Consider the following 25949-nt stretch of genomic DNA (forward strand, 5'->3'; position numbering starts at 1 on the left):
ATTTGTAAAATAGCTCCATTGAGTCCCGTATCGCTTATAGAACAAATTCCTATAATTATGAAACCCATATGAGAGACGGAGGAATAAGCGATTCTTTTTTTTAAATTGCGTTGACCCGAAGATGTTGAAGCTGCATAGATTATTTGAATTATGCCTACTATGATCAACCAGGGTGAAAAAATAGAATGGGCGTGGGGTAATAATTCCATATTGATCCGAACCAATCCATATGCTCCCATTTTTAATAAGATTCCGGCTAGAAGCATACAAGTACTGTAATGTGCCTCTCCGTGGGTATCTGGTAACCATGTATGTAAGGGTATAATCGGTGATTTGACAGCAAAAGCAATAAGAAATCCGATATAGAATATTATTTCCAGTGCTATAGGATACGATTGATTAGCCGATGTTTCAAAATTTAAAGTTGGTTCATTAGAACCATATAAACCGATACCCAGAACTCCCATTAACAAAAAAATGGAACCTCCCGCAGTGTACAAAATAAACTTTGTAGCTGAATACAACCGTTTCTTTCCTCCCCACATCGATAGAAGTAGATAAACGGGAATTAATTCTAACTCCCACATGATAAAAAATAGTAAAAGGTCTCGAGCAGAAAATGATCCTATTTGACCGCTATACATTGCTAACATTAGAAAATGGAATAATCGGGAATCTCGAGTAACTGGCCAAGCCGCTAAAGTAGCTAAAGTGGTGATAAACCCCGTCAGTAAAATGGGTCCTATGGAAAGTCCATCGATTCCCAATCTCCAGTAAAAATCCAAAAAAGGGATCCATTTATAATCCTCTGTCAGTTGGATTAATGGATCGTCTAATTCGAAATGATAACAAAATGCATAGGTTGTTAGAAGGAGCTCGAGTACACAGATACATATCGTATACCATCTCATTACTTTATTTCCTCTATGAGGGAAAAAGAAAAGTAATAAACCCGCAAATATTGGAAAAACTACAACTGTTGTTAACCAAGGAAAATAATTCGTAGTAAAAACAAGATACACTTGGACTAAAAAAACCCATGTTCGAAAATGAAATAAAAATAAATATATATATGAAGAGTTTTAAGGAAAACTTGAGAATCCAATCTGAGGATACATGATAATTTGCTGAGCAAGGACGATCCCAATCAGTTTTTACACCTCCAAGGAATGTTTTACATAGAAGATCTCGAAAAGAAATAACCTCAGGAACGTGCTCAATTGAAGAAACTCAGTTTCAGGCTCAAATTGGGGGTAAATGTTGTATTCCTATCTACGGTCCCTTTTCCTTCAAATTATGGATTTCTTTAGTTTTAGAGGAAGAATTTTAAGTAACTTTGATGAAGAAATCGAGAGATGAAACGTCGTAGAACAAGCTACCCAAGCGACGAAAATCTTGTATTTCGGGTGAGTTGCAGACTGAAAGCGATTTCTTGAAATTGAGGTCCTACACTCGAAGACATTCCTCCAAACCAATTTCTTTAGCTTGAGGTAAGGATATGGAAGAGGTTCCATGAAGAAATCGGGCCTTGAAAACCCTAGAATTGGCTATCCCATAAGAAATCCTATGTTTTAGCTCCGGCGAGAAAACAGATTTTGGGCTAACTTTAGAGGCGAATATCTTAGGCTATGATCCACAATAAGGTATGAAATCGTTCATTAGCTCTTTCTTGTAACACCATCTTTAAGTTTCTGGAAGAAATCGAGGGAAGAAATGGCTTGATCGGAGTTGGGGAGCCCGAGTTTCAGACGGCGGCACGATGAAAACGTGTCTTTTTCCTGTCCAGAGGAAGAAGACGATGGCATGACCAGTTCAATTGAACCAGCCAAGTCAACCCCAAATGTGACCTTCCCTCGTTTTTTTTTCAATTTTAACTCCCTTCTAGATCGGTTCTTAAAAAAAAAATTTATGGTTCCAGAAACTAGACAATAAGGAGTATGTGGAAGGAAATTTGAAGTAATTCGAATACCATAAGCTCAAGAACGGAAGTCCTCAACATCAATGATGTGGTAAGTAGCCACCTTGAACTTTTTTTAAGAAATACTTGTAGGAATCATAAACCCTAAACCAGTATTAATTAAAAATATATGAAAGAAAAACTCAAAAACTCTTGAGTTAAGGCCTTGAACTGACAAAATTGCTCAGATTTAAGAATGTTAAAATAACCTATTAGATGAACTCCCTACCTATAAAATTTTAATGCTGAGTATATTATAGCATGTTAAGGTTATATATGAGATTTGGTGGACATAGAATAATAATAAGTAGGTAAACCAAGAAAGGGTGTAAAATGACCATAATGTCCCTAAGGTAATTTACCTTCGGTTCATGACTTGAATGACCTCCAGATGCTATGGAACTCTGTAGTATATCTTATTTTATGATGTTAGATGATTTAATGAAGTTTGGAATTCATTGAAAAATTTTAGGTTGCGAAATCAAGATATGGGAAAAAACGTTCATCACGATCCATATGACTTTACCTCTTAGAATGACTAAGGATCCATGAAATAAGAGATTCCCCACGTGTACCCTTGTTCGCTAATAAGATTCTACATACATAAGATCACGTTGGACTATTCCTATAAATAGCTTATAAGTTCCAAGCTTGACCCAAGGCATTATGCATAAAAACCTAGGATCACCAAGAATCCAATAAAACACCTAGGTTAATGCACATATCATGCTTAACAAATTGGTAGGATCCATGCCCGAAGTGACCATTATCTCACATCACGAAGTATACCACAAGGCCTCTATTTCTCTTTAAGTGGGATGCTTTGCTATATGTACCATGAGCAGGATGCCATGATGAACTTATTATTTCCCTGGCCTAAATGAGATACCCTACATCACGAGACGCCACTTATGCATTCATGGGGAGAAAATTAAGGGTCACTTTGGAAGAGTTTCCAGGGCATGACAACCTAAATATGATGCATGACATGACAACCTCTAAGGTTTAGTTCCTGAAAATGAAATAAGTAGTCATATCCTAGCTCAAGGTCTATACATACTCCAAATTACCAACTATTTTCTGTAAGGCCTATTCTTAATGACATGCGGATAAGTTCAAGATTTCAAGCCTAAAGGAAACACCTCAAGATTCAAGTCCTTCTAGAACCCTCTAAGGAATCCATTATGAATCTATGACTACTCATACTAGTTATTATGATGGGTACATATGATTACGAATGCATGTGACAACTTATGCCTCAAGGAATTAATTGTGGCTCATACCTCCCACCATGCGGTGGTTTTAGAGGCCATGTTTCCTCTTCTAGGTGGGATGCCCTACACCATGTTTCCCTTGCAAGATGTCATGTTTGGCCTCATGTTCCCTCACCTAGATGAAATGCTTTGCACCATGTTCTGGGTATCCAAAGATTTGTAGGATGCCATGTTCATGCATGCTCCGATCACGTAATCTTTATGGTCTATGCCATGTTCAAGCATGCATTAATTACGTAACCTTTATGGTCTATGTCATGTTCATGCATGCACTGATTACGTAACCTTTATGGTCTATGTCATGTTCATGCATGCACTGATTACGTAACCTTTATGGTCTATGTCATGTTCATGCATGCATCGATCAGGTGACCTTTATGGTCTATGCCATGATCATGCATGCTTTGATCACGTGACCTTTATGGTCTATGTCATGTTCATGCATGCACTGATTATGTAACCTTTATGGTCTATGTCATGTTCATGCATGCATCGATCAAGTGACCTTTATGGTCTATGCCATGATCATGCATGCTTTGATCACGTGACCTTTATGGTCTATCATGGGGAGTAATCTAGAGCCACGATGGAACAATAAGAGAGCAAGTTACCTTAGACAAGAATCAAGAACCTCCTAGGACCTCCCATGGTACATCATCTCATGACTTAGACTACGTTGCTTGAAACGCATGAAGCTTTGAGTGTAGGTATTAAGACGGTATCGCTTGGAACGCATGAAGCCTCAGACACAATTTGACAAGTTTATGACTAATACCGTAAATTCTAAGGGGAGTGTCTTGAATAACGAATTAAGAAACAGAACAAGAACCTAGAAAGAACCAAGAATAAGAGAAAGATCAAGGACTAGAACATGGATCAAGATCCAAGTTCTAAGGACAAGAACAAAGAACCATAATATTAAGGCCCGTAGAGAATAACCGGTTGGGTTTTATGTCCTAAAACTCATAGTTTGTAAACAAAAACATATTCTATTTTCAATAAAGTTATTAGTGTTGTTTATCCAGTAAAGATTGTTATTGAATAAAGTGAACTTTACGATTATTAATCTAAATCCAATAAACTAAGAACACTCTAACTATAGTATGATTACTTGAACTATATGTAGAGACATAAAAGTGGATCAAGTTCAAGTATATAGTCAAAATGATCTATAATATGAAGATAAGGCTGAGTACCTTATTCTGGGGACACTATGGATGCGACCCACTTTTGTATATGACATAAACAATGTGATCACTAAATTGTACATGTGGAGACATGTGAGTGGGGGTGTCCTATGCAATGAGTATTGCATAAGATCGGACCATGAAGAAAATCACTCTCACTTTATAATGTCGTTTACTGTTGAGACTGATTTTCTTTTCATTCGATGACCTAGGTAACTTGATTTTAATTCTGAGCTAACCATAAACTCATGTTTATTCGGAATTATCCTTAGATTTGCATGGGTGAGAGTGACTCGAGTTCGCCGACTCAATAGGCCTCCCATTTCAGGGGTAAGACTGGGTGAATGGCTGGGGACGTGGGGTGCAAGATGAAATTCACTCCTACCCACTTTTAGGGATATAAGAGAGGTAGTTCCCTTAAGCATTGACTCCAGGTCTTGAACAAGGGGCCTCACCCTCTCATTAGCCTAAGAGGGATTCGGTTTACTAGTTGGACCACAAACCAATTGTTCATTAGAGGATCAGTGAGACATAAGGAACAAGAAGTAACTTTAGGGGTAAAACGGTAAATTGACCCAACTTTAGTTACGAACAATCTGTGAAGGATCGACTTACTAATCATGGTTATGTCAAATTGACAAAAATATATCTATAGTGAGGGGAGTGCAACTACTAGGCTATAGTGGAGTGTCCCAGTGGTTAACGAATGTTGGTTAACAAGGTTAATGAGTTTAATCGGTTAATCTTGGATCGTTGGAGCCCATGATCTATAGGTCCATTAGGTCCCTCTGCTAGCTCATATTGGACTAAACCATAGAACAGTGTGACGAGTGAGTTCAAAGTGTTCGAATTCAAATTAGGGAGAATGCACTGCATATATACGATATATTTAACCGCATTTTTGTTTTATTTACAAATTAAACAAAAAAAAGAGAATTTGAGATATTTAAATAAGATTTAAATATCTTAATCAAAAATATGTGTCAGAATTAATTGGGATTGATATTTAAATTAATATTAAATATTAATTAAATAGTTTAATTAATCATTTAATATTACTTTAATTTAAAATTAATAATTCAAATTGATTCTTGACTACATTTAATGGAAAAATCAATGTTAGTAGAATTTTGAGGTGTCAAAATTTGGTTTAACCAAACTTGCATGCTTGCCAAATAAACCCCACAAATTTGAGTGGAATTTCGAGTGTCAAAAATTGGTGATCTCAAATTTGCATGAACATGCAACATGAGAAAAACCTTGAGAAAAACCTCTCACAAACTCTCTCTTCATATATACTAAATCCCTCCCAAGTTTAGTCACTCACCGGATTCCACAATCCCGTTCTGAGACCGGAGAATAGTGGAGAAGACACTAGTAGTGGTTCGAAACCGGTTCGTGAGGAAAAAGAAACTTGAGCGAAGAAAGGTTAGTATTCAAACTTATTGAGTTTTAATGCTTTTGAACATGCTAGCTGATTCACTATAATTGATGAACTTAGAGTCCTAAGATCCAAATTGCTTCCGCACGTGTTATATTAACACCATCATAACCAAGGTTTCATAATCTTTTCTAACAATGAATTTAAAAACATAAAATAAAATTTAAATTACATATGAAATTGTGTCCCTGACGTAAATGAGATTTAGTTGTGTTATTTCTCCTCTCTTTATTATGTTTTTAGCATATTCACTTTTTCATATTATAAAAATATTTTAGTTATCTTTTCTTCTATATTGTTATTAATAAAATCCTAACTCATTTAAAATTTAAAACGACTACCGTATTGAAACTATATTGTATAATTAATATCTTATTAAGAATAATAGGTTACATAATAAACTTTGATAAAGCAAGATCGATCGAACAATCTTGCATTATTTTTATTTATTAATACGTGAACATGATGTCATAAACATAATATAAAACTTGCACGCTTTATAGTTTATTCTTTAAATTGAATGGTCGTTTAATACGGCCACTCGCCAATGACATTGCCGGGTGGGTCATAGTTGCAGGTGATGAATGTACCGCCATTGTTGCACCTCACTTTTGCACATCCAACTTTTGTCGTGTTTTGCCACACCACTTGAGTGTAGTGGCCGCACATTTTTCCTTCGGTGCAGGTGTTGGAGGCATAATCGTAGAATTGTTGCTCGTCCACCCACATTTGAACTGCTTCAATGCCGGTCATTTCACTAGGATGCATTGCAAGATTCTCGCCATAAGGCCCATTAGAGTGCAACAATTGACAGTCGTTGCTACGTTCGTTGGCATATTGTGTAGCGTAGTTTGCAAGTTCCTCATCCCACTGGATGGGTTTGATGCCAACTTGGACAGCGCTCACTTGAGAACGAGCAATGTTGTGAGCATCAACATAGTGTTGAGGGGAGTCTTGAGCGAGAGATGAAGGAAGGATAGTGATGCAGAAGCCACAAAACAAGAAAATCTTTACGAGACCCATTTGGATTGGATCGTAGAGGTTGAAGAATATATGGAAATAGGTGTGGAGAGAAATGGGATGGACATAGGTTGTATTTATAAGCATCAAATTTTGAAATACTTTAATATAATTCAACTTGGAAACTTAGGGTTTGTATTCGTTGAACCAATCTTGGATGGCTATTTACAATTTGGCCCCACATATTTAAATAAATACGAAAACAACTTATCAAATATTTATAATAAAATAAAAATATTAATATAAAAAGAATACATTGGAGGCTGCTAAGCAAAGAATTTATGATCAAATTTGTACAAATAATTAATTTAAACCCTATTTGTACAAATAAATACTTTAAGTTTAGAATTATGACATCTTTTAAATAATCCCATTTTAATTTCAATTCAAACTTTTCTATTAAAAAAATATTTAAATATTTCTTGAATTAAATCGAGACTAAAATTAAAATTGATATGAATAACTAAAGAAATTCACTTAACTTAACCTTTGAACGGTGTGTTTTTCCTTCTTCATCTCCAATAGCATTCTTACGAGAACTTGAAACAAAAAAGAATAGTCACAGATGAGCATGAACCTTAAGTTAGTATGTAACCATACTCCTCTCCAACTGATGTGTGATCATGTGAGATCTCCCCGTCTACCTTTTTTGGGTGCCAAGTGAGACTAAATGGTTACTTATTAAAATTGATTGTTACAAGTTTTGCACGTAGATGAATTGAATTGTTGCAGTGATTTGATATGCAAATTTTCTCCACACTAGACTTGTTGTTGGTAGAGGTGTATACTCAACCCGACAATCCAGACCAACCCAACACAACACAACATTGTTGGATTGGATTCTTTTTTCTGAACTCGAACTGATTCGGTTCGGTTTCGAGTTGATGAGATAAAGTCTTCGAATTGACTTGAATCAAATAAAAATATATAAAATATATTAAAAATCTTGCCATATGATCTTGCCTTTTGGTAATTCCACCTCACTAAATACATACGTGGTTTTTTTTATTATTTTATTATTTTGTTTAATTTCTTTTATATTATTTTATTATTTTTAGTTTTTTGTTTAGTTTTCTTATATATATATTTAAAAAATAACTTAATATTTCTTACTATTTTAAAAACACATTATTTATATGTTATAATATATAAATAAAATAATATAATGAAACTAATTTAATTTAAGAATATGATTTGTAATAAGTTTATTAATTATGATTTATACGTACATTTAATTTTCGGATTTGGTTGAGCAAAATAGAAAATGAGCCCATTTAAATATTTTTAAAAGTAATTTTATTTTTTTAAAAATGGATTACTCAATTAAAATATTTAAAGGAACCCATCGCTAGATCCCACATCGGGAAAGATGATTGACAACGACGTCAATAAATTTTCATTGCCCTATTCTTTTCCTTTTATCATTCGCCCTTTCTCCGTATTCGATCCTATTTGTTCATGTTTGTTTGCTACTATGGTGGTTGAATTTCTTTCAGTCTTAGTAACATGATGTTTTAGAATCATTTGGTTGTTTATCTTTTTCTTAATCCTCAGCCCAAGCTAAGACGCAATTCTAATGAAATAGAGCGGCTGTGTGTTTTTTATACGATTCTTCTGCTCAAGCTTTTCTCGCGTTTTGTCCATGGAAGCCGTTTCCCTTTCTCACACTGGTTTTTCGCTTCCTCTTCATCGCTATGGTATTTTCTGTTTCTTAATTATTTTTTTTCCGACGTACGGTTTGTTTGCAAGTTTATGTGTTTCTAATCGATGCAATTCTATTGGATCAAATGTTTAGGCTACCATGAGCTTGGGCTTTCCAGTGCTTCATTTTCTTTGCTTCCGGTAAGCATTTTAGTCAATCTGTTTATCACTTTTGTTCGATTGTACTTGTTTGTTTGTGTATATCTGTTGGAAGATTTAAGTCTGCACTCTGTTGAGCTGGTGATAGAGTTAGGAAAAATATTATTGTAAGTGGCCTGATATGTGTCTCAACATTTTAATCATGAATCAAGTTGAGATCTGTCCTCTCGAATGCTTATTGTAGCTAACCTGATGCAAGATGAGCTCTGGTGTTGCTCGTTTATGTGGAAAAAAGTAAATGTCTAAACCATAAAGGACATAAGAATCATGATCTAAATATGTTCTCTGTTGGATCTACTAGCATTGAACCTAAACATTTGGGAATGTTTGAGTTGCTTTACGGAATGAAGTGTTATTTGGGTTTTATCTCAATTTTTAATTGGACACAAACTTTATTCAGAAAAAGAGAGATAAAGCAGTCGGGAGATGAGGAATCTCCCCCCAAGGGGATTTACACGAATAAGAAAAAAGAAAAAAAAAAAAGATCCCAATTGGTATTGTAAACGAACAATCATAATTTAAAACTCCTTTGGCAGAGAGTACCAAGTTGATCAGAAATTTTTTTGATTATTTTTTAACCTCAATTTCTTAGTTATAGTCATGATGGTGTTGAACCAAATGAATTTAGAGAGCCTTAAGTTGTTCACAAAGAAATTGAAGGAGGGTTGAATGGTTGTCTTAGGGAAGCACTAGGAAATGTTGAAAGAGATTTCTACCACTCATAACGGCATAAGAGCAATGGGAAGAAAGATGGTTTTGGTCTCTTATAGCTTTTTGGCATAATGCCATTGCCACCAGATGAAAAATAAAACAAAGTCTGAAAGCCTTTTTGAATTCTATCACAATAAATAATCAGTCTTGGTCCAAGGCCCAAAGGAAGAATTTTCTCTTTTTACTTGTGAGGGTTAATTATTGGATCGTATTAGAGGCATTCTACTTTTTTGTTATGCCCACTATGGGTAGGAATGCCGTTGACATTCTAGTTCGTATCTTTTGAGGATGTTAGTTTGCTTGTTTGATTTGCAATGGTATCTTCAGAGTTGGGCTTGCTGGGCATGTAGTTGAGTGAGGCACGTGGTCTGCCCTTGTGTAATATAAGGGGTAGATCCTTTGAGGGCCTTTTTTTTTAGTATGACCTGAAAGGAATAGTAGGAATTTGGAAAGATTGAGAGATCTTGAGAAGAGGATTGACACTTGGCTAGATTTAACGCTTCTCTATGGGCTTCGATTACCAACGAGTTGTATAATTATTTTGTTGGTCTTATTTTGGATTGAAGCACTTTTTTACATGGTCTATTGGACTTACTCTTTTTGTTTGGCTATCTTTCTGTATACCTCTGGTTTTCTTTCATATTCTTTTCTTAATGAAAGCTCTATTTGTTATAAAGGATATATATATAGTCAACCATTAGATATTGTAGGATCAAGTTGTCCTTTGAAGTTAGTTGAATTGTGCCTAAGCTAATTTGAATACTTGTGATAACAAAAAATATGAAGTAGGGGAAAGTTTTCTGTGTTTGAGGCCACCTATATCAAGACCTGTTTTACATGAATGGCTAAAAATTTATTGCCCAGTTTACAAGGTTACGACCACCTTCGTTTCTAGATCCTTTCCACAATTTTAAGCTTCTTCAATATTTTGGTCGTCTTTGAAAGACATTTAAAGATATGAAGGTAGTAAATTGGAATACTAGAAAAAACTGCATTTGAATGGATTACTTTCCCTCTTTTATTAAACAAAGCATTCCTTCACTTGCATAGTTTTTTTTTTAAAGAGATTCTCTGTTAATGGTTTTAGAGATGTCCATGGGGCGGAGATGGGTAAGCCTTTCCATCTCCATCCCCGCCCCCTATTTTATTCTCCATTCCCGTGAAATTCTCCATTTATTTTTGTGGTGGGATCAGAGTGGGGAATGTGCATGGATTAGGTGCCCCATGGGAAATTTTTCTCCATTTTTCTATTATATTTCTAAATGATTCCTCCGAAGAAAGTTTTTAATACATAATTTTCATTTTACCATATAATTTTTGTTAAAAAAATGTAAACAAAAATCTAATATAATGTATACAAACAAAAATATAATATAATGTTCTACCATAACTTCTAAATAATCAACAATCTTCCGCACACAAAAAGCTTCAACCTAATCCTTAACTTAACCATAGTCTCAAAACCTTAAATGTTATAATATATAAGTAATATATTTATAAGAAGCCCCAAACATCATTATTTTGACCCCAATTTCATAAACTATGGGTTTATTAGCCAAAATAAAGTATAATGAACTGAAATCAAATAATGACCCATTTGTAGAAAGTCATGGAAGTGTAATTGTAAGACAAAGAAAACTAGTTTATTATAATTTGTAATAGAATATGTGTGTGTGTGTGAATTGGGAGGAAATGACATTATAGAGGGTTCGAACATAGAATCTCTTGCAATCATATCATGTTAAATCACCAATCAGCCAAAACCCAAAAGTCTTAGCTGATGGGTTACTTTAAATTTAATTATATCATTACTTTGACACAAACTATGCTCACTCCATAGTACATTTGGCTGCACGGATGGTAGCAACCGTTTTAGAGGGAGAGGGTGATTGTAGAAGCATGGTGAAGGGGCAAGGTGAAGGGGCAAGAAGGTCACAAGAATGAGATGGAGAAGAGATAGGGGGTAGGAGAGAGATGCTCCATTGTGGTGCTTTTCATCGTTAGTACTCATTTATTTTGATTAATGAGAATGTTAATTACCATTTTAACTGCAGATGAATGCGTTTAGGGGTCTTCGATATAGTTCTTCTCTCCATGAACAAGCAAATTTGAGAAAAGCTGGTAAGTTATTTCCTGCTTAGAAATCTTATTCTAGTTAATTTATTCTCTCAAATAACTTTTATAACCCAATATTTTTTGAGTGCTCAATAGTTTCCGCTACCTTCTTGTTTCAATGGTTTTAGCAGCATGTAGCTGGCCTAGGCCAACACAAGTAGAGATTATAAAACAAAATTTTCTCATAGTGTGCTTACATCTGAAGTGCAATGTGTTAGACCTTGTGCAAATTTTTCATGGCTAAATCTTGCTTGATCATTTGCTAGTAAATGATTAAGATTATCAGAAGATGACATGTTGATAAAGAAACGGGAGAAAAAATTGTTGCTCATTTATTTTTATTCTATTTGCAATTTTTTATGTTTTATTTTGATCACCTGCTAATTCTTCAACCATGCAAGAGATTCTATACTTCTTGACTTTGTCATCGGGATATCACCGGGTTTTAATACACTCTGGATATATTTGAATCATAATTCATTGGCATGAATTTTTGTTTAAGGAAAGAGCCACTTCTTTTTGCCTCAGTTGCAGAAGCATGTTATTTTGACACATTTTAATGAAATGCTTCATAAATCTTGTTCTTAGGCTTTGACGTTTCTCTTCATCTACAGCTCAACATTATTGCTACTCATCCATCATCAGAAAATGTGTTGGTGTCTCTTCGTGTTATCTTACTCCAAATGAGAATCCATACAACCTGTGGCACAACAACCCGTTTAGTGGAAAAAGAAACCCCCGGTCTATTATTGTTAGGTCAGAACTTGCAAAAATGGGAACTCATGAAGTTGGTTATCCATTACCAGGTCTCTTTTGGATGGATTTTGTTTCTTTCTTGTCCCATTTCCTTTTCTTTTTACCTGTTACCATATATGTCTAATTCCTTTTTTTTTTCCTTTTTTCTTTCCTTTTTAACTGCCTAAAGTGCAGAAGTACCATTGAGCTCAAAAGTAAGAGGAACGTGTTTTTATGCTACTACTGCAATCACTGCTATTTATCTCTTTATGCTTATGCTGGTGGTGCATCCAATTGTGTTATTGACGGATAGATACCGCAGAAGAATTCATTATACAATTGCCAAAATGTGGGCAAGTTTGACTGTTGCTCCATTTTTTAGGATCAAATACGAAGGATTGGAGAATTTACCCGCTCCAAATTCTCCTGCTGTGTATGTTTCCAACCATCAGAGCTTTCTTGACATATATACACTTCTTACCCTTGGCAGAAGCTTTAAGTTCATTAGCAAGACTGCAATATTTCTCTTTCCCATTATTGGTTGGGCTATGTTTATGATGGGTGTCGTTCCTTTGAAGCGTATGGATAGCAGAAGCCAGTTGGTACTTTCTTTGATTATCCATTTCGATTTTGCACAGTTTATTACTTAGAAGACCAATTTGAAATGAAATTTGTTGAAAATTTGTGGACCTTTTTCTCATGGTTAAGAATGATGTTATTGGGTATTATTTCCAAGTTTGTTAATTTTTTAATGAAGGACTGTCTGAAGCGATGCATGGAGCTTATAAGGAAGGGTGCATCTGTATTTTTCTTTCCAGAGGGAACACGTACTAAAGATGGAAAATTAGGTGCTTTCAAGGTAAGTGAACATTATATTTCAAAACATTGCATTGGGGGACAGTAGCGTTGGTTTTTGGTTATGAAGAAACAAACGTGTATGAAATCTATACTTTTTTCACAAACTTAGTGAGATTTACTCGGCTTTGAAATATCGATTCCGTTCATGATACCAAAGTTATTGAAATAAACGGTTCCATTATTTTAATTGCCTTCTTGCTCTGCAATTCTTTATTTAATTATTTGCATGGGTTGCTTTGCAGTTTTCTATTAAGGTTACTTTTTGTTGACCAATTTTGTGATCTCCCACGTCGGTTGGGGAGGAGAACAAAACACCCTTTATAAGGGTGTGGAAACCTCTCCTTAGCAGACGCACTTTAAAGCCTTGAGGGGAAGCCCGAAAGGGAGAGCCCAAGGAGGGCAATATCTGCTAGTGGTGGGCTTGGATTGTTAAAAATGGTATTAGAGCCAGACACCGGGAGATGTGCTAGCGAGGAGGCTGTTCCCCGAAGGGGGGTAGACACGAGGCGGTGTGCTAGTAAGAACGTTGGGCCCCAAAGGGGGGTGGATTTGGTAGGGGTCCCACATCGATTGGAGAAAGGAACGAGTGCCAGCAAGGACGGGCCCTGAAAGGGGGTGGATTGGGATGTCCCACATCGGTTGGGGAGGAGAACGAAACACCCTTTATAAGGGTGTGGAAACCTCTCCATAGTAGACGTGTTTTAAAGCCTTGAGGGGAAGCCCGAAAGGGAAAGCCCAAAGAGGACAATATCTGCTAGCGATGGACTTGACATTGACTATATTTAATTCTTTAGAAAGCTTGCTGTGTCTCAAAGTGCTTGGTGCAAAATTGTACTGTATGATTGGCTAGAAAGCCTAAAATATCTGTTCATTCGTCCTTGTGCATGCATAGCTTTTTCTAATTAAACATCATCTATTTTAATGTTAAAAAAAATGTTTGATTTGTAGAAAGGAGCATTCAGTGTTGCAGCAAAGACGAAAGTGCCTGTTGTACCGATTACACTCGTAGGAACTGGTAGCATTATGCCAGCAGGATCTGAAGGCATCTTGAATATGGGATCTGTGAAAGTTCTTATCCATAAGCCTGTGATCGGAAGTGATCCAGAAGCATTGTGCAACGAAGCTAGGAATGTAATTGCTGATGCACTGAGTAAGCATGCTCAGGTCTCTTCCGGTGAAAATGATTTTTGACTTCATTACTCAGATTTCAGTTACCTGATGTAGAATATTTGTATTTTTGATAAGGTAATAATCTCTCTACCATTTCAATTATTACTTCAGTTTTTTGCTTATCATCTTATGCACTTTAATGGCTTTCTTTTAGTTAGTTTGGGGCTCCCTTCGCTTTTTTGTGGGCTGGTTAAGGACGTAAGATTAAAGGGGGGGACTAGTGGCATTCTTGAAAGAAAAATTAAAATTAGAGGGAAATTACAAATAATAATTGAGGTCAAAATAGAAACCTCAATATTGTAATTATAAGATTCTTAACCTTTATGAGATCCAATCCTCTAAATCATTCTTTTCTTCCGTTCCAAAATTATTTTGAAATTAGAATCTGAAGAGAATAAAGATAAATGGAGAGAGAGTTTTGGAAGGAAAAAAAATGGAATGAGAATGATACTTCAAGCTGTGGAGTTCCACCCCAAAAAAATTCATTCAAAAGGGTGAGAGAGAGAGCCTTCACTTACCTACTTCACCGTGCGGACGGCTATCTTTGGCTTCCGTTGTGGATTCCTTCTTTGTTAAAAAAACCTACTTGCGACTCAATGTCCCACCCTTGTGGCGACAGGGGCGAAAAAAGGAAAGAGAGGGATGGGGTTTCTCTCGCTTTTACATAGCGGGCCCCTGCGAGAGGCCCGCACGATGGGCTATTAGCTCAGTGGTAGAGTGCACCCCTGATAATTGCATGCTCCAGTTATCTCATCTATTGAAAAAGCTGGTATAGAATAGGCTTTTTTTTTTTTTTTTTTTTATTTTTAATCTTCCTTTAGCGTTTCTTTAATACCTTTGATGTAATGACAGTCCTAAAAAAATTGGAATCAAAGTGACCAAGAAGAAGTTCCATAATGTCTTGATGGAAGAACAGTGAGGCAAGAGTTGGTCTATATCTTCCCTAGCTGTACTGCATAATGCACACATCGTGGAGGGTTGAGATCCGAAGGGAACATCCTTGGGGTATTTGATCAATCAAGATTATTGCTCTTCCCAGTAGCAAGGGACAACGGAAACATTTTGAGGCAAACTGCTACATTCATTTTGTGCATAATCTTGTGATCATAAATTGCTAATAAGGGAACTGGAATTTTGGAATGTGATTCAGTGTTACTGAATCAGGTAAAATGGCTTCTTTATATTATTATGTTCATAGTTGTTAGGGATATGCTTTTAACATATTAGTTTGTTCGTAGAGTCTTTTTTTTGCACATGAATTTTGTTCGTAATCTGATAACATGAACTGCTATTAGTTTCAAATTGTTTTACCATGTTCATCTTGCCTTTTTTTTTCTTCTTTCAACTAATCATTCGTGTTAATTTTGTATGGTTAGACAGAAATAAATTCTGTTAAGTGTATAGGAAGTATGAACCAAGAGGTATCGACCCATTTCCAAAAAGATATTGGGGCTCTCTCACCCTTGCTTCTCTGCTTTCAAGATTGATGGGAGTTAAGGTTAGTTCCCCCGTCCCGCTATTTGCCTTGTTAGGACAGCAAGAAAGAAATCCCCGTCTCCCCCATTAAGTTTGGTAATGATTCTGGAGTTGTCTGTGTTTTAAAGAGAATAGTTGTTGTTGATTTCAAGTATTGTATGAAAAGTAGGTTTACAGATGGATTGTTGTATGTTGTCTGTTGTCTTTGGTGGGTACAGAAGATATCCAACCAGGATAGTTGGTCTGTAGAAGTGACCACATTACCTAATCGAGTGGCAAGGGGAAGCATTTGTTTCCTTTACGAGAAAATCAAGTTGTAGCCAAACTGATTGGAAGTAAGCGGTGGTCTGATCAGGGGTCAGTGGTTGCGAGCATTAGAGTAGGTTGTGATGACACGTGAGTGGTGCCCATCGGACCACGTGAAAGCTGAGAAAAACAAGTGCTATGATGTGACGAAGGAGGACGGTGCATCATCTAATAAACCAAAAAAAGTGTACATGACAGCCAAGTTAAGGTATAAGTAAGATTAGAGGCATGATGTCATCAAGAATGTTAGAGATACCCTTAAAGGGGTCGAGTAGGATCTTGAACCCTAACTATTTTGAAGTGTGAATGCATAAGAGACTTTATCTTAGCAAGTCGGAACCACCAATATTCTACAGCATGCAAATGTATCAGATTTTGCAGGCTAGTGGAGCATGAAAAAGTTGTAGACTAATATCACGGTCGTATTTTTTTAACTGTGTGGCGTTGTGATCTTATCACGCTCACAACAAGCCTTGAGGGAAACCCAATCCCCATATATATCTTTCGTCCAGCCTTTGTGGCTTCGTCAGACCTTAGACGAGGTTTGTTTTCACCAACCGAAATCACTTGTGCGGAATCCAAGATTGTTCGATCACATACACTACTTATGCGTGCATGTTCAATCGTCTGTTGCACAATCGGGGCCAAAATTAGCACAAATGATTAGTGTTCCAAATGTTCCAAAATTACTCAGGGTCAAGGTGATAAGGATCACAGTGTTCCAAATGTTTCAATGGACCTATTACATGATCCAAGGTCAAAAAGATATAACAAACATTTATTCTTCATTTACAAAATTGGATAGGTTTGGTTCAACAATTATTTCATGTACTACCAGCTAATTTGATTGAGGAATGACCATTTCGAACTTTTAGAAGTGAATATTTTCACATGAAGTTCTATAAATTACATTTAATTGATAAGTTAGAAAATTTTATTTATTATTTTTAATTTCATAATTCTTAAGCTTATTAAATTTTGGGACATCTTAAGAATTGATTATTATGTATAAGGCATTAAATTAAAAGGCATTAATTTAAAATCTTGAGTTTGAAGGTAGAGTGATTTAATTTAAAATCTTAATTAAGTTCGACCGTAGACTGATTTAATTTAGAACAAAGTTTCACTTTCACCATTCTTTGTAATCTTCTCACTTTGTTATCATTTTCTTTCCGAAGATCTTGAAAGATGACAAAGATGCAGCTCTGATGCCAAATTGATAAGACAACCATAGTCCTCCATCCAACAATCCAAGCTTTTGTTGAAGTTTAATCAAAGAAATTAACATTTTCTTATACAAAATTTGGATAAACCAAGAGGTAAGGCTAGAATAGAAATTGATCAAGGTTGACTGAATGACTCAGATGCAATCTACCACATGAATTACATGAAACTTAGAAATGACAAAGATGATGTTTGGATTTGTAAGGGTGAAAGTTCCAATTTGAATCTAAATTTCATTCATTCACCATCTGCCTTTTACATAATAATTTCTAAGGGTGAAAGTTCGGATTTCTAAGGATGAAAGTCCCATTTTGAATCTAAATTTCATCCATTCATCATCTGCCTTTTACATAATAATTTGTGGGTATTTATAGTCTCCCCACAAAAAAAAACTTTCAATTCTTCAAATGTCCTTCAAAAAAGTCAATTTGACCAATGACATCCACCCTTTTGCCAATTACCAGAATTATGAAAGTAAAAATAATAAATAAAATTTTTTTACATCTTATCAATTAAGTGCAGTTTATAGCAACTTCATTTGCTACTTCAACCGTGTAAATATTCACTTCTGAAGCTCGAAATGGTCCGTTCTCAATCAAATTAACTTGTAACACACGAAATAATTGTTGAACTGAGTATATCCAATTTTGTAGATGAAGAATGAATGCTTGATAATCTTCTTAGTTTTGGATCTTGTAATAGGTTCAATTGAAATACTATGATCCTTATCACAAGGTCTCTCAATGCAACATTGCATCCAACATCATCTTGGTTCCCATAACATGGCTTCATGTCTTGACACCATCCCAAGTCATGAAGTGTAGGTGGCTATCGCAGCTCACTCGTTCATGCCATCGAGAAGGGGCCCACATGTCGTTCATAATCGCAGGACATTTCGAACATCTATCCATTTGGGTTCAATCGAGGCATTAGCCCTCTCGTGCCCATGTCATATCATTTACAGATATCGTACTGGATAGCGGGTGCATAATCCAACCTCCAATACATGGACTAGGGCGCAATGTTGACACACCCATGCCATCTGATACTATCGTTGAAAAGCCTATTTCAAAGGAAGTCGCTCAACACACTCGTCTTAGAATGCTCTCCCTCAATGTGACACATGCATGTGTCACAGGGTAGCTCGCTTAAGTTATAGGGCTCAGGAGCGGTGGAAAACTGACACCATGTCTCCCTCTAAGATATATTTTGAGACATTTTCAAATTAGCCGGGTAGACATTTTCATATTTTGTTCTTTTTAGTCTTAGATAGTTTAATGTAATCATTCCATTTTCAATAGATCTTCATTTCAATAATTAAATGTAGTCACCATGCCACGATCGTTGCTCACGTCATTCGCGTTGCATTGCTTGAAGTTATGTCTTGTTGCAACCCTCAAACACCAGCTGTTGTGACTGATGTTGACATCCTTGTCATTGTCGCACGTCACTCACCATTGTTGTAGTAATTAGTCGCTCAACATATTACTAATATAAATGTAGTAACTGAGACACCAAGATTTGTTGTAATAGGAACGGTTGATTTTCGAATTTGTTGTATCTTATGTAGTTAAGTGCTCGAGGTAAGGGCCCTTCTTATTGAAATTCAAATTGTTTTACTTTCCAAATTACGGTGAGATATGTATGCTATTGTATGGTTATATGTTGATTATTATCATGCTTTATTGGTCATGAAAAATATATGTTTTGGGGCCGTATATGATTTATGAATGCAAGGAATGCAAAAAGGGTTACATGCTTGTGTATCGAAAAGTCAGCCACTAAAGGTCACGTGAGGTGATTGTTGATGATTATTTTTGTTGTAAGGGTTACACATTATGTTTGTCGAGTAATCAGTCACCAATAGTCACTAAAGAGTGATTGTTGAAAATGATTTTTGGTGAATAGATTATACGTTATGTGTTTCGGGTAATTAACCACTAGGGTCACTCCAATATGGAAGTTGTCTTATTGAGTATTTTGATACTCACTCTATTTTTAAAATGAGCTTCAAGCAAAGACAAGACATCGACATGGGAGTATCGAAGAGGATAGAGAAGCTAATCATGGAGCAACTTTAAAGTTAATTTTAATTATTTGAATTTTGTTGGTACACTCCGTTTATGGGAAGTAGGAAATTTTGGATTGATGCCCGTCTTCCCTTTTAGTTTGTTGCTTGACTGTTAAGTTAAATTACGTGTATTTAAAATTTCTTTAGAAAGAGGTACTCCGAGCATGATTTTACTTTAAATGTCTTTTAGCATTACATAACGTCGCTGACTAGTATATGTATAGAAAGTCAAGTTGTTACATCTTTACTATTACAATATAGTTTACTTTTTTCTTCAAAATTTTGATTACACATGCTCGTGACATACGATATACATGAAGTCCAACGAAAACCAATGAAAAAAACGAGCACGTATCATATCATGATGTATGCATCCATTCATAGTATATTGGGAAGTATCCATGCTTGTGACATACAATATGCATGTATTCGGGTAATTTTAAATCATGGTACACAGTTAGGAGGCATATCATACATGAGCTGACATATTGGAATTCCATGCATTATATAACCTATTATATATAACCATTTGTCACCGAACGTCATGTCTCAGTCATCCATAATTAATCATCACAATAGCATATGTCAATCCTATAAATCTAGAAAAACTTAAATAACTCTGGCATAGAAAGAAACTCAGCTCAATTGAATCGAACTAAAACAACTAAAACGGGGAAAACCCTAAGTTAGATTAAAAAAAAATCATTAAACTGAGCTACAATCAGACAAACCGAATTAGACCAAGCAAGACAAAAACCAAATTGAATTGAACCAAAATGCTTTGAATCAATCTATACTAGGTTGAACCCATTTGAACTAGTCATTGATCCATCTTGTTGATCGAGACTCCATGCTCGAGAGGTGGGAATTGTGTCTGGCTTCACTCATGGTCGAGAGCAACTTGAGTGTAGGTCGGAGTCGCGTACTGCTGTTCGTAAGTTTCGGGAGAGAGGGAGCAAGTAGCAATGTTGCAGCGCCATGAATGAATTATGTGAGATGGAGAAAATGGTTTATATGTTGTGGTTCAACTTCCATTCAAATTTATCGAGTATTATTGTATGATTTTTTCCGATGTTGTTATATGAAGGCTAGAGCGATATATTGTTTGAAATTTACACTAAATCATCTCTCTCAAAAAGTCACTATAATCGAATTCTGTTGTAGAGACATTAAATTTTTTTTTTATAACTTGAAAATCCAATCTGGTTAACTCAACAAACTCGAAAATAAAGTTACAACTCAACTCTATTGTACTTTTAAAATTATTGTAACAATTAAAAATATTTAATATTTGTAAGGCAAAATATTTAATATTTGTAACTGCCTTGTGAATGTGTGATATTTTAAGTCTCAATAATAATAATAATAATAAAATAATACGACAATCAAGAGTCCAATATATATATATATATATAGTTATGTATATCCATGGAAGAAGAGGCAGGAAAGAACAATGGTTAAGTCCAAGATTCTTATGCCCACAGCTATAAAGAATACACTCGACGCGGACTTCACAAGGGGCAAAGGGCCCCAACCCTTCTCCATTCTACAATCCAACATCCAAAAAACCTAATTTCAACAATTCTTTTGTCGCTATAAACCCTAAATCTCTATTCCCAATTTGATCCCACGTCCATGAATTCCTCGCAATTCAGTTCTTACGCAATTCTCCATGGATTCCGCTACTCAAATTCTCAAGAAAGAGCACAAAACCTTCGTTAGACGACGATTACCGCCAACCCCACTACCGCCGCCGCCGCCGCCTTCTCTTTCTTCTTCCTCTTCGCCTCCTCTCAACCCAACTCTACCAGCGAAGCCCTCAGCCCCTTGTCCGGTAAAGAAAACTCGGGATTTGCCTAATTTTTCGGAATGTCATGCTTGTGGCTTTCGTGTTGACGCCGTTGACGGTCGTTCCAGGCTCAATTCTCTCTACAGCGAGTGGCGGATTGTTCTTCTTTGTAAGAAGTGTTTCTCTCTTGTCGAATCTTCTCAGGTTTGTTCTTACTGTTTTGCTGACTCGAGAGGCGACTCTTTTAATTGCTGTGAGTGTAACCGTCGGGTTCATCGGGAGTGTTTTTCCCTGTATAGTAGAGTTGCTCCCTGGTCGTATTCCTCTTCGGGTTCTGAGTTTTCTGTGTGTATTGATTGTTGGGTTCCTAAACCAATTGTGACCGCGAGAGCGGTTTTGAGAAGTAGGAAAATTAGGAGGAAGAATGTCAATGTTTCGGATTTGCGGAGTTCTAAGGTTTCAACTAGCGGAAACTGCAAATCATTGAGTTCATTAGTGAAGGATGCAAATTGTTTGGCGGATAAGAATGTTGATGCTGCGGTTAGAGGTAGGGAACATGCGCTGAAAAAGGCTGCTGTGGTTAGGAGGGCTTCTGAGTTGGTTAGCGATGCCTTAAATTTGGTTGCCCAAAGGGATGAAACTGCTGCCAAAGAGTCTGGGGAATCTGCTGACGATGCCGAGTTGGCGATTCAGTTGCACCGAGCTATGAATAGTTCTCCAAGGTTATCCAAGAATTTTTGTTCGGCAAATTCGAACTACATGGCTTTTGAGAATACAAGGGTGGTGGATGATAGGGACACATCAATAGGAGAACTGTGTAGTGAGGAGTTTGATTTCTTTAAAACCCCACAAGTTTTGGTTAATAACAGTTTATGCAATTCTCCTGACAATGCTGCTTCTGAGCCTTCCGTTACGGCTAAAGATCATGTCGCACCATTAGAAATTAATCGTTTAGAATCCATGGGAAACAATCCTATACCGGAGAAGGGCAATGGTTGGTCGGTAAAGTGTGATACTGAGTCTGAGAATGTGGAATTGTCTCCTAAAGAAGATCTGAGGAGCAGGTCAATTGAATTAATGAGTGCCGGTTGCAATCATGATAGGTTATGCTCTGAAGATAAGTACACTCTACCCAGGGATGAAAGATGCATTGCAAAGCCTTATCACTATTTCTTTAAGTATAAGAGGAGAGATACAACTAAACGCTATCTGTTGAAGTATAGCAAGAGAAAATCAAGACTGAAGAGAATGCCTGATTGCAGACCTAAAATTCTTGTTGATGGAATGTGCTTGGGTGTTCCGTCTTCCTCTGCAGCAATTCTAATTAGTACTGAGAAATTTCCAGTTATTTCAAATGCCTCATTTGGCTGCTGTGCTGTTCCTCTGCAAGCTTCTGGCCTGGGTGTGCATGCTGTTCAAGAAATCAGTGACCAAGGAGGCAGGTAAGCATCATGCTTTTTTCTGCAGCTGATTATTTGAGGTTTCCTTTATACCGTTTAGCATGCACTATAGTATGAACTGACAACTTTTGGAGGTAGTATTTAAATGAAAAATCTATGGATAATTTAATGACCTGATTTTCGATACCTCGGATCACAGGTTGCCATGTACAAAGAATTTAAAATTTAAAGATGTATTCAAAATCAACATAAAAGTAGTTTAAAGGTAATTACTTGGGAGTCAAATCAAAACAGTTTATAAAAAAAATACATAAGTTTTGAGAAGTAGCATTTAAAATAATAATAAAATGACAAGAAGAAAGACAACTTGATCTAAAGGGCACCCCTTGCAACAGTGGTCTTCACTCCATCTGAAAAAAATAAAAAATAAAAAAATAACATGGAATAAGTATAAAATACGTAAGCAACTTAATTGTAGGCTCTTATCGGACTTAATCCTACACACAGAAACTTGGCTATGTGATAGTCAAACTGTGGCTTAATGTCTCTACCAAACTTTGTAGGTCACTGTGTAACTAACCCTCGGCATATCTCTTTTAAGGAGTATTCAATCCCTCTTAAGTTCACAATCTAGGGGTTTTCTTTTTTCTCTTGGCTCTAGGTTTCAAAGGCGTTGTGGCCCATGGAAAGGCCCTAGGTCATACTCGTAAGCCTGGAGGAGCCCTTTTGCTCTAAAGTGATGACCATACTCCATGCATGTCTACCTATTGAGCTCTAATCCTAATGGTGTCGAACAACATCTGCATGTTCTTAAGATCAGTAAACTACTTGTCACTGTGCATTTCCAGGCTGGAAATGTAAACTACCTGCTCATGTACTCTCCTCAAGTTAGAATAATAAAACTACTTGTCTTGGGAACAGTAAATACCTGTTACTTCGTCTTTTTAGGCTAGAACAGTACACCACTTAGGCTGGAATAATAAAAAGACCATGGCTCTCCCCACTAGGCACCACCGTTAGTACTTCAATATTATACCCTTTATGACTCTTGAAATCCTCTATAGGTGATAACTAAGCCATGTGTAACAAGTAAACACTAACCTCTGTTGGTTAGTTCACGAATACGGGTTGCGCCCTATCCGTCCCTACACGGTACTTGGTCAACCCAAGGAGGCTATGGGACTCATGACTAGGTACTAGGACCAAAATACGGGAAACAATATCTCATGGTGTATGGAAACCATAACTAGCACTCTATGACACATAGCAATAGTCCAACTCATAATTGGGCAATAACAGGCTATCCAAACCCTAAATCATGCATAATAAATGTATAAAGGCATACAACATGCTCGTCATGCTCGTTAAGTGATAATAATCCAACCTCAACACACTAGAAATCATAAAAGCCTAATGATCTATCAGAGTTCACATATCTTGTATGCAGAAGCTATATAACTGTAAATAGGAAAGTTGTAAGCTATTCATATTATCTAAGCACAATTATCATGAGACTAGGTCAAATTAGGCTCCTAAACATAATACTCAATCATTGCCCTCAATCCCAATCGACTCCAACAAGTATTTCTTAGAAACTTGCTCCATATGATTACTTGATTGTAGACTTCCTGAGCTTGTTTCGGGTCTTCGAGGATATTCCAAATTTCTCCAAAATTCCTCAATATTCCCTAAATTAACTCAAAAGAATAAAATGGTTGAAAATGACTAGCTTCAAATTTGTTAAAAACAAGGTTGAGAAACTAACCGTTGACTGTACAGTTATCTTCTCCAACTTGCGTGCATTCCATTCTGCATTCTTTCCTTCCTTTCTTTTTAATTTTTATTTTGAAAAAAAAAATCTTTTATTTATTTTCTTAAAATTCTAGGTGTTACAGTTTATCACTTATTTGTATTTAAGCTAGCTCTAGAGTTGCATACAAATTTTAGTGAGTTTGCTCAGGGTAGAAGTACTTTGTTAATGTTTCACCTCTTTCAATTCAAATTTTGTTCAATATATGGTTCGTGATGAGTACTATCTGTATTGTAAATAGTTGCTGCTAGTTCAATGTAATGAGCATACGTTACTAGTCTAGTACCACCAAAATCACCTTCATCCTCTTGGACAGTAGGGGTCTTCCATAAAAATTAATATATCTTCCCCTGCTCAGTACTGGGGTTGTTGGTGGCTGCAAAAAGTGTCACAGGTCATATAGCCAACTACTTACCTTGTTGGAAGGTTGTACAATTTCCTTGTTGCTTGATGATACTCTTCAAAAACTCTTGTATGTTCACCCATCAAACTATCATGGAAATCACGTAAAATCAATTTGAATAGTAGCTAATGTTAAGGTATTACTTTTTTTTTTCCTTTTTTGTTTTTGATGAATAAATATGCTTTCATTGAGAATAAATTAAATAATAGTTTATCACCAAAGCCTACATAGAAGCATTAAATTTAATAAGGGACCAAAGATCGCTTGGAGAATGCTTGATCCCTCTAAAAACTTTATTGTTTCTCTCGCCCTAGAGGCCCCATAAATAGCAAACACCTCAGCCTGCCACAAAAACTGCCCCTATGACTAGTCGACATGAGGCCAAACTCCTAAAATGGCTTGCTCCACATGAAATAATCAATATCACAGCCCCAAAGAATATGATCATGATACCTTGCCTCCCTTCCACAAAGAATGCAACATTAGACCAAAGAGATTGGGCACCTTCCTCAATTTTATAGATGAGGATGAAATGCACCTCATAGTATGTAACTTATGAATTTTCTAATGAAGAGATATGTTAGGTGGAAAAGACTCAGGGATGAATAATAGAAAAAATAAGTTGCAAGCCCCAAAGAGCTCTAATGCTTTCATTCTCAGAGTAACACCTACCTAGAGGTCACGTATTTGAACGTTTGAGTGAGCTTAATATGGAAAAGCTTTGATGTCCCCAAAGTCTAGGTCTTGGAGCAGGTGCAGACTACACAAGATTAGGAAAAAGGAGTTGCAAGAAATTTGAAATCAAACTTAGCTAGCATTGGGTGTTCAATAAGGGTCATGGGTTTATAGATAGAATAAGTCCCATCCATGGTGGCTACCTACCTAAAATTCACTATCCTGCGAGTTTCTTAGACACCAACATGTTGTTGGGTTAGGTGAGGTGTTCATGAGATTAGTCGAGGTGTGCACAAACTGTCCTGGACTCTCATGAATTAAAAAATTAGCTAGCCAAAGCATGACAGGCTTTTTTGACTTAAACTTTTCTTTTCTTTTTAAATGTTTATTCCATGAGAGAAACTAAAGAATGAACTGTGATCTTTGCTCCACACTTTTTTTTTTTTTTTTTTTTTTTTTTTTCATTT

General features: G+C 36.2%; 3 protein-coding genes across 8 annotated transcripts in view; 2 read left to right on the plus strand and 1 right to left on the minus strand.

Moving 5' to 3' along the window:
• Positions 1-6333: 6333 nt before the first annotated feature.
• LOC111470559 (pathogenesis-related protein 1-like) lies at positions 6334-6907 on the minus strand. The gene has a single exon (XM_023116097.1). The coding sequence runs from the start codon at positions 6880-6882 to the stop codon at positions 6388-6390; it is 495 nt and encodes a 164-aa protein (XP_022971865.1). The 5' UTR covers positions 6883-6907; the 3' UTR covers positions 6334-6387.
• Positions 6908-8343: 1436 nt separating this feature from the next.
• Positions 8344-15647, plus strand: LOC111470558 (1-acyl-sn-glycerol-3-phosphate acyltransferase 1, chloroplastic-like). 5 transcript variants are annotated; one of them, XR_002715063.1, is made up of 9 exons: positions 8531-8549; positions 8675-8721; positions 11291-11413; positions 11505-11571; positions 12180-12371; positions 12496-12902; positions 13058-13159; positions 14107-14403; positions 15181-15644. XR_002715063.1 is itself a non-coding variant. In XM_023116096.1 (8 exons), exons 1-8 carry the CDS (start codon positions 8522-8524, stop codon positions 15204-15206), a joined length of 1098 nt encoding a protein of 365 aa, XP_022971864.1. In that variant the 3' UTR covers positions 15207-15647. The 5 variants fall into 5 exon arrangements, 1 of the variants encoding a protein (XP_022971864.1); XR_002715062.1 differs by lacking the exon at positions 8531-8549 and adding an exon at positions 8554-8576; XR_002715060.1 differs by lacking the exon at positions 11291-11413 and having other exon boundaries at positions 8344-8576.
• Positions 15648-20875: 5228 nt separating this feature from the next.
• Positions 20876-25949, plus strand: part of LOC111470557 — a 9667-nt gene continuing 4593 nt past the window's right edge. Inside the window, exon 1 of one of the 2 annotated variants that reach the window (XR_002715059.1) lies at positions 20876-22636. Coding sequence is in view for 1 of the 2 variants with exons in the window: in XM_023116095.1 (XP_022971863.1) it covers positions 21078-22636 (1559 nt within the window). In the remaining variant the exon portion in view is untranslated. The remainder of the gene's footprint in view (positions 22637-25949) is intronic. The other variant, XM_023116095.1, reaches the window with a different exon arrangement.

This window comes from Cucurbita maxima, unplaced genomic scaffold, assembly GCF_002738345.1.
Source record: "Cucurbita maxima cultivar Rimu unplaced genomic scaffold, Cmax_1.0 Cma_Scf00046, whole genome shotgun sequence".
Classification (NCBI taxonomy): domain Eukaryota; kingdom Viridiplantae; phylum Streptophyta; class Magnoliopsida; order Cucurbitales; family Cucurbitaceae; genus Cucurbita; species Cucurbita maxima.